General features: G+C 35.1%; 1 protein-coding gene across 1 annotated transcript; it reads left to right on the forward strand.

The window, feature by feature from the left end:
* The first annotated feature begins 690 nt into the window (after window positions 1-690).
* On the forward strand, window positions 691-2750 carry LOC149244022 (glucan endo-1,3-beta-glucosidase-like). The gene is made up of 2 exons (XM_089374716.1): window positions 691-1412; window positions 1541-2750. The coding sequence occupies exons 1-2, from the start codon at window positions 824-826 to the stop codon at window positions 2497-2499; spliced, it is 1548 nt and encodes a 515-aa protein (XP_089230842.1). The 5' UTR covers window positions 691-823; the 3' UTR covers window positions 2500-2750.
* Window positions 2751-9328: the final 6578 nt, after the last annotated feature.

Genomic DNA, 9328 nt, shown 5'->3' on the forward strand with positions numbered 1-9328 from the left:
AAGGAATGAATAGCCTAAAATGTTTGAATTGTCTGAAGATTTCAACAGACAATAAAATTTTCTGGGAAGATTTTTGCAGTTTTTTGGTGAATATCTCTGCTCATTACACAAAACATTAATACATACAATTTATTTATTTTAAATTTCTGTAATATTCTCTGCTAATTAAGAAACCTTGAGTATTCTAGTGGTGTTCAATCAATGTGTGGTGGTCCATCGATGAGTGCCTTAACTCATTCTAACTTGAAACAATATTACAATTTATAGATTTTGTTGTTCTAATGGAACTTGTCAAATTTGTGCAGAACTCGGCCAAATGGATTGGCGTTCGTTTACCAAATTTCATGTTGAGTGGAAAAGTGGATAATGAGATGGTGGGTGTTCAATTTTTTGAAAAGAAGAACAATTGTTTTGAAGCATAGATAAATTGGATTTTGAATGGGTCAACTGAAATGCTTGTGCAGGACGAAGGACAAATTCGGCAGAATATGTTTAAACTTGAATGTTCTTTTCACTTTGAAAGCGTGAATTTTGTGTGTAATAATACAATTAGCACACAGGATTCCAAGCAACGCTGTTGGACACTGGAATGTCCGATAGACTTTGGGAATTCGCCCCGTGGGATATTGTGCTTTATCACCAACGATGTGGGTGGATATTCATTGCGTGTGGCATTTGACTATAAGAGTGACAAGTACTCCTCCTTGTGGATATCGGGCAGATCCTATTTCCACCTCCATAGCAAAGTTAATGCTATGGAGGTACCCCATCTGACAGCGGCAGACTGCGTGGTTGACGTCATGGCGACCTTTCATCCTCCACCATGCATCATGGCATCCATCCGGCGCATCCATCCCTCTCCGGCTGCCGTGCTCCTGCCCCTCGACGGCGACCCTGCCCGCAGCCACTTTGGCCTCCCTCTGGTGTATTGATGAGCACACTTACCAACCTGACGATATTAATGTTATTTATATCACTGGTCTATTTGAATTCGAATTCAAATTTGAATTTAACCGCGAAAAAATACCAGTGCCTTGTCTCAGATGCCTTTTATATACCCTATTACATCGGCCTGGATGCCCTGCGTTATCTTTACGGGAACGAACGGGACCGGGCCTCGGGTCATGGGGCAGAGCTGATTTCTTGGCTGGAGAATAATGGAAGCTGGAGCTGGAGCAAAAGGGGCGGAATGGATCATTTTATAGCGACCGGGCGAACCGCTTGGGACCTGAGCAGCCTACCATGGCGAGCGGAGTTAAATGGGGAACGAGTCTCTTGGAGCTCTCGGCCATGGGCAATGTCACGACGTTGTTGGGAGAGCCAAACCTGGATCGACAAAGAGCAGGCCAGGCCGCTTCTGTTATTTGGAAGCAAATATACAGCCGGCCGAGAAATGGCATCCAGCAACAAAGGTATCAAACATATGATTTCTTTTAATTTTCATAGCTATTATCCTTACGTGTGAGCGTAATAATCATGAATGGTTTTTGAAACTCAAGGCCTGTGATAATCTGACTGAATTGCAAGAATATTATTGCAGTTGGAGTCTGTTATGGAATGGTTGCAAACAATTTGCCACTTCCAGATCAGGTGGCAAATCTGATAAGGTCTCACAACATCGGCAAAGTTAGGCTTTTCCAAGCACATCAGGAAGCGCAGGGAGCGTTACAAAACAGCGGAGGAATCGAGGTGATTGTCGGAGTTGGGAACGATGAGCTCCAGAAGATCGCATACGATCAGGCTGCAGCAAACGGGTGGGTTAACGACAACATTCGCCAATTCTATCCGGCCACCAACATCAAATACATCGCAGTCGGCAACGAAGTTTTTTCAAGTGAAAATCGGCAGCATCTTCCCTATCTCGTTCCTGCCATGAGAAACATTCAAACCGCAGTCAAGAATGCCAATCTGCAGAGCTCCATAAAGGTCTCCACTACCCACGCCTCGTCTGTTCTGGGAAAATCGTATCCTCCTTCTCAGGGAGAATTCGCTGATGAATTGAAGAGTAGCATGAGCGATGTACTTAACTTTCTGGGAGAGAATGGGGCTCCTTTCATGGCTAATGTGTATCCCTACATTAGTTACAATTACAACAAGGCCCAAATCTCGTTAGACTATGCTTTGTTTAGATCCGCGGATCCGGTGGTGAACGATGGAGGTCGTCTATATAGAAGCTTGTTCGATGCGCTGGTGGATTCTCTGATTTCGGCTATGGAGAAATCGGGACATCCCGATATTCACATCGTCATAACTGAGAGCGGGTGGCCTTCGGCGGGCAATGAAGCGGCTACTGTTGAGAATGCGCAGACTTACAACAACAATCTGATCAAACATGTGCTTTCAAATGCAGGAACGCCAAAGAGGCCTGGACAGCACATTGATACATACATTTTCGCTCTTTTCAACGAGAATTTGAAAGGCGGGGACGAGCCAGAACGACATTTTGGACTTTTCTATCCTGATCAAAACCTTGTTTACCCTGTTAACTTCTCCCCCTAAATTGATCCGATTTGTGTTTTGCATTAGAATTTCCAATATTACCCATTTTCTCACAATAAAGCGAAGGCTTGAAATCTTGGATTTCTTTCGCCAACCTCCCCCCTTAAATTGATCTGTGTTTTCCATTCGAATTTCCAATATTATCCATTCTCTCGCATTATAACGAAGGCCTGGAATCTTTGATTTCTTTCGCCTTCTACCAATGTAACGCCATGCATAGATTGGAATTGGAACCTGTGTTTTAGTGTCAATTTCGCTTCTGCCAATGTAACGCCATGCATAGATTGGAACGTGTTCTGGTGTCAATTTCGCACTACGTTCACATCCTTGTGGTTCTCCATTCGAATTTCCAATATAACGAAGGCCTGGAATCTTTAATTTATTTAGAAGGGTTCTCCATTCGAATTTCCAATATAACGAAGGCCTGGAATCTTTAATTTATTTAGCCTTCTACCATTGTAACGCAACGCATTGATTGTAACCTGTTTTCAAGTTTCAATTTTGCACTACGTTAACACATCCTTGTGGACTCTTCTTCAATATAAGAATAAGAACATTTTTTAGGGGCGAGGGAAGTGCATCTCCTGAAGAAGTAACATTTACATATATAGGCGGAAGCGAGCAGATACAGCAGCTTCGAGCGAATCTATCACATCAATCACAATATACTGATATACATTCTCATCATTCGCGCAGCGCCACAAACTGGAAATCGATCGCTGGTGGGATGCCTGAAAGCCTACTGACCCAACCATTGACCGGTGCACTCGTGTGCATAAGAATAAGAACATTTCTATAATCCTGTAATCTGTATTCTAAAAATACTAACACTCAAACGAACAAAATCAATAATTCATTTTAATATCCATTCCGCATTTTACACTTTTCAAGAATTTGAATGTGGCCCCAAAATAACTCTTGACTTAAAACTAACACACCTGAACCAGAGAAATAAATTATTTAAACATCCATTTGACATTTTGCGCCTATTGAAGATTTTGTTGAACTATAATATGAAATGATACGACGCAATTTGAAATGATCTTGTTTAAACATCCATTTGACATTTTGCACCTATTAAAGATTTTGTTGAACTATAATATGAAATGATACGACGCAATTTGAAATGATCTTGTTTATAGTTTAATTAGCTGGAGGTACCACATTTTTTTTTTAATTTCAGTTTTAACGCGAGATTGACTTCTTATCATAAAATTAAAAGAATATATAAATATTATAATAAAATTTTTGATATATTTAATTTTTATTATATATAGTTTTAAATTATATTAATTATAAATATATATTTATTTTAACTTGTTAAATATTAAGAGAAATTAAATATTTCTGGATGTAAATTTTTTTAATACTTAAATATTTTATATGGTGAGTATGTTAGTTTTGAGTCATATATAAATAAAATGTTTTAACTATAAGAATTTTTTTGGCTCTACACTAACATATTGAATTATTTTTGGGTCCTTCTTTCTCTCTCTATGTGCGTATGTGTGTATAATCATTTCAAACCTCGCTTGTTTAATTCCTGGGTTTTATGCACTCTAGGTGTGTCCCACATGATTCCCGGAATCATTATGTTCTCTTGGAAATGGGTTTAACAAACTCACATCCCCACACCAAGAACTAGCACTACCTTTCATAGTCTTAGCAATTGTCCGTAGGAATTTTCTCTACAAACTATAATTGGTTGTAGGTCCACCCTTTCATTTACCTCTTACAACCTCCTTTTCCACTCTCAATCTATTCTATTATCCATTTTATCATCAGTGCTCTCTGATCTACAATGTCCCCCATAAGAATTATTTCCAATATGCTCAACATAATTTCCACGCTCCCCTCAGGTGCAATGTCGCTGACCTCCTCATTTTGGCACCATTTCCTCTTATGCATGGTTGAACTCATACATTCTAGTTGCAGGCTAAAGCACTTGCCAAGGACATCTCTTATGACCCCAAAGTCCCCCATCTGCACTCTTTCCTGCATGAATGATTTATGCTATAACCCCCTCTCACACTTGATGTCACTAACTTTCTCCATATTATAATGTTTCATCTGGCCCAAGGTTTGATTAATTATGTTGATGTTAGGTTTTTCCATTTGCTGAGGGCATGTTTTTCCATATTATAGTAGAAGATTATCCAAACAAAGCTACTTAGGAAGAATTCAGGGCCATTTTGTATCTAGATGAGTCAAACTTCTCCCACTGCTTTGGGAGGAAAAGGGGTACCTCATGACCCATGGAGATGGATGAAGTAGAGGAGCCTAACTCCAAGAGAGCCAGGATCAGAAAGGTGGCAAGTGATGCTGATGATGAGGATGATAATAAGACAATGTCTCAAGCTCTAATACTATACAACAACTAGCTAGAAACCTCATCAAAACAAGCCTCCACTATGGAACACTTGTCTTCAACCATGTCAGGATTTGAAGCCACAAAGTTAGGCGAGGTGTTCAAGCTTGGACACATGTGAGTAGTGGAGCAATTCAAACAATTGGCCAAACAACAAAGGAAAGAAAGGAAGAGGGATATAAGAATTGTAGAAAACCAACCACTCCCTAGCAGGTGATGCTGATGATGAGGATGATAATAAGACAATGTCTCAAGCTCTAATACTATACAACAACTAGCTAGAAACCTCATCAAAGCAAGCCTTCACTATGGAACACTTGTCTTTAACCATGTCACGATCTTGAGCCACAAGGTCAGGTGAAGTGTTCAAGCTTGGACACGTGTGAGTAGTGGAGCAGTTCCAACAATTGGCCAAACAACAAAGGAAAGAAAGGAAGAGGGATATAAGAATTGTAGAAAACCAACCACTCCCTTCCATGCAAGTCAAAATTTCATTAGACTCTAGAAAGGGGATCTTCAAGTTGGTTGTATTGTAGTCCAAGGTGGAGACATCTAGATCCAAGCCAAACTGTCAAGTGCATAATTCATCCTTGCTCGCAGACAACATTCCATATACTGATATTATGGAAATGAACATGTAAGTGACCCATATGATGCATATACAAATGCATCAATCAAATGCCACAACCAAGAAACTGAAAAAATGGTACAATAAGGCTAGTGCTTAGTTGAAGTGTGATAAGATGGTTTTCAGGAGCCGAAAGATGAAATCAAAATCCTATAAGATAAAATCATACACCTAGCCATGTTCCCTAGGGATTTTAAACAATATAAGTTTGTGTTGGAGGATAAAGACAAGGAGATAACCTCAATGAAAAATAAGCTCAAGATTCTAGATGCACATCTTGTGCAAATAGATGAGTTGGTAGCAGTAGAAAAAAAGAGTCAGGATCTTAAGACTAAGCTTCATACACCATTGTGCTAAAGAATAAGGAATACAAGGACACGATTGTGTTATTGGAGGCACAGTTCCAAGGAATGAAAGAGAAAATTGATGAGACTCTTCAATGTCAATAGAACCTTGTTGTTTTAATTGAATAGGTTGAATCATTGCTGATATTGGAAGATGTCAAGAAGTTGTAATATCTACTCCCAAATCGAGAGCAAGAGTTGAAGACAAAGAAAGAAGAGCTCAAGAAAACCAAGATGGAGATGTACTGGACATACGATCACAATGAGAAAATTGAGGTTGAATTGGAAAACTTAAGGAGAAAGCACCCTAGTAAGTCCTGTTTTAAAGCTGAAAAGAGAATGATATGGGATAAGATCATGAAGCTGGTGTGGCCGAGGTTTGGCTGGTCAGGGTGGAGCAAGAATCCACAGCAGAGCAGCCCTGACCAGCCAAACCTCGGCCACACCAATGAGTGGAGATTGAACCATTATATTATCACACATAGGTTCCATCATGACATGGAAAATGTAATTTTTATTATTTTTCAAAATATTTGAAATTTCATTTGATGATAAAAAGTATTGGGAAAGGATCCGTTTAATTTATTTAAATATTTTATTAATAGTTAACATATTTTAATTAATTTTTTCTAATCATTAATTAATTAAATAAGGTTATATAATTTGAATTTATTTTCAAAATTTAGAATTTACAAAATATGTAAAAATTTGAAATATTTTTTAATATATTAAAACTTATAAAATTCAATAATTTTTTTATATATATTAAAACATAATTGAGAATAGTTCAAAACAGTTTTGGATTGTAATTTTATGTACTCTGATATGTTTGTTACATTATAATTTTTTGTATTTTTTAAGATTCACAACCATGTTTCATTGTTATAAAATGTTTCTTATAGTTTAATGCACCAATATTTCTATTTCACGAGAAAGTTTTACATTTTAAAGGATTTAGTTGGTTAAACAGTGAAAGATTCAAATTCAAAATTCACATTTTAAATAAGTTATCTATTTATTTATAATTTCATATCACTCAACTCAAATTGCTTTGGCATTAAGTGACTCGAATTATCCCTAACATCTCCGAGAAACCTTGTTGTGCCTTTTCCAATCAATTGGAATAACTCAAAATCGAAATTGGAAAGAATTCCTTAAAAGATCTCCTCGATGGAAGAACTCTCAACAAGTCCTAGGAAAATATCCTCAATGGAATAACTCTACGATAAATATAGAGATCCATGAAAATGAGTGCTGACTTTGTTGACAAATTTCATGAAAATTTCTGGCAAAAGCATTTTGTTCCGAAAAGTTTTTGTTTTGCCCAAAATAAAATTTAATAACCACATATTTTTGGTTGAAAATTGTTTTTCAAAAGCATTTATTTTAAGTCAAAACTCGGAAAAAAAATCTTTGTTTCCCAATTTTAAAACCTTACACTAAAACCCTAATTCTAAAATCCTTTATAATATTATATATATATATATATAATTTTGTTACATAGTTTTTAAAGAAAATTTGAAACTAAAAGATATTATTATAAGTGTTAAAAGATATTTCATCGTTTTCTATTTCTTGAGTACTTTTTTATTAAATTAAATTGATTTACATAATTTATTTAAAGCTATTTTATAAAATTAAACTGATTTACATAATTTATCTAAATCTATTGTTAATATAAACTGAGATGAGTTAAAGTAAATTAAACTTTTTCATTAAATTAATTTGATTTACTTAATTTATCTAAACCATATTTAAAGTTATTGTTAATATATTAAACACAAACAAACAAGTTAAAAATAAATTAAAACTTTTTTATTTTATTTTTTGGTTAATTTTTCATTTAAATTCTCTCTCTTTTTTTTGTTTGGTTTATTTTATCCTATTATATCAGATAAAATATAAATTTATTTATTTTGAATTTTATATATATATATATATATATATATATATATATATATATATTATTTTAAATTTAAACGTTTTAGTTATTAATTTTAAGTTTAGATATTTTAAGTAAAGTTTAAATATTGTATGTAAATATATTATCAATTATTTTTAAATTTAGGTTTCTAAAATATTGAAATGAGTTAGAGGTAAATTTAAATTAAAATAAGAAATGAAATTACCATAAATTTTAATCAAATAAGAAAAAAATAATAATGATTATATTTTTATTCTCTAATTAATTTTAAATAAGTGTAAAGCAATTTTTTGCTAGAATGATGGTTGTATTGTATCAACCTGTAATTCCTTCAAAATTGTAAAATATCACTGTTTTGTTTCAAATCAAAGAATACCTTATTTAATTTAAATAATATTTTTCCACCCACTAGTAAGGGAATTCAAATGGAATTCGTTAGGTTTCGTATGATTTAGGATCTGTTAGTGTCAGCATTTTCACACTGCCATCAGTGATCAAAATCTGCTCTTTTGCATTTTCATGTTAGGAGTCCCATACTGATGAGTTTGCATTCCATTAGGTCATGGATCCACTGATGGTGATAATCACTTCAGTTTTTCCCTCATGATCTGTACTTGCTGATCCTCTTCCATATAGTTCAGTCATGGTCCATATTTACTCTGCAGTTCATTTCTAAATATTAGGGTTTGGTCTCATTAAGTTTTAGGGTCCCACTGTTAGCTCTGCTAAAGTTTGCAACATTTGATGGATAAAATCAGGCCAGGTACTGCTGATTTTGGTTGCAAAGAAGCTTGCAGCAGTTCATTGTATTCTTTCTCCTTCATGTGCATCATTCCCTTATAACCCCTCTACCTCCATTTCCTTATTTCCTTTCATCCTCCTTATTCTCCTAACTCCATTATTACTCTTGTCTTCTTTAAACCCTATAAACCCTGTTTAAGCCACCTTCTGCCTCATTCATCCTCAATCCTCCTTTTTCCGGGGTCCTTTGTTTCAAATTACATTTAAGAGTTTTGTGCTTAGCCCGAGCGCAAAGTTGAAATGGCCATATGACCATTTCCTCATAACCGCGTGCATATAAATTATAACCCTTTAAACCCCATATTAACCTGTTCTTCGTTTTACCTCGGCGCTAAGGTATTAAACCATTTTAACTACATGCCTTCGCGACCACATTCATAAACCCGCAGCTTTACCTGTCACATCTACCCCGAAATATGTGCATTCACCCGCAATTTTATGTACTCTCATAGCAATGTTTGTTACATTATAATTTTATGTATTTTTTAAGATTTACAACCATGTTTTATTGTTATAAAATGTTTCTTATGGTTTAATGCACAAGCATTTCTATTTCACAAGAAAGTTTTACATTTTAAAGGATTTAGTTTGTTAAACAGTAAAAGATTTAAATTCAAAATTCACATTTTAAATAAGTTATCTATTTATTTATAATTACATATCACTAAATTCAAATTGCTTTGGCATTAAGTGACTCGAATTATTCCTAAATTCTCCGAGAAACCTTGTTGTGCCTTTTCCAATCAATTGGAATAGCTCAAAAT

Source organism: Pinus tabuliformis, chromosome 8, assembly GCF_031772625.1.
Source record: "Pinus tabuliformis cultivar Carrire ecotype Pingquan chromosome 8, CPIR1, whole genome shotgun sequence".
NCBI lineage: Eukaryota > Viridiplantae > Streptophyta > Pinopsida > Pinales > Pinaceae > Pinus > Pinus tabuliformis.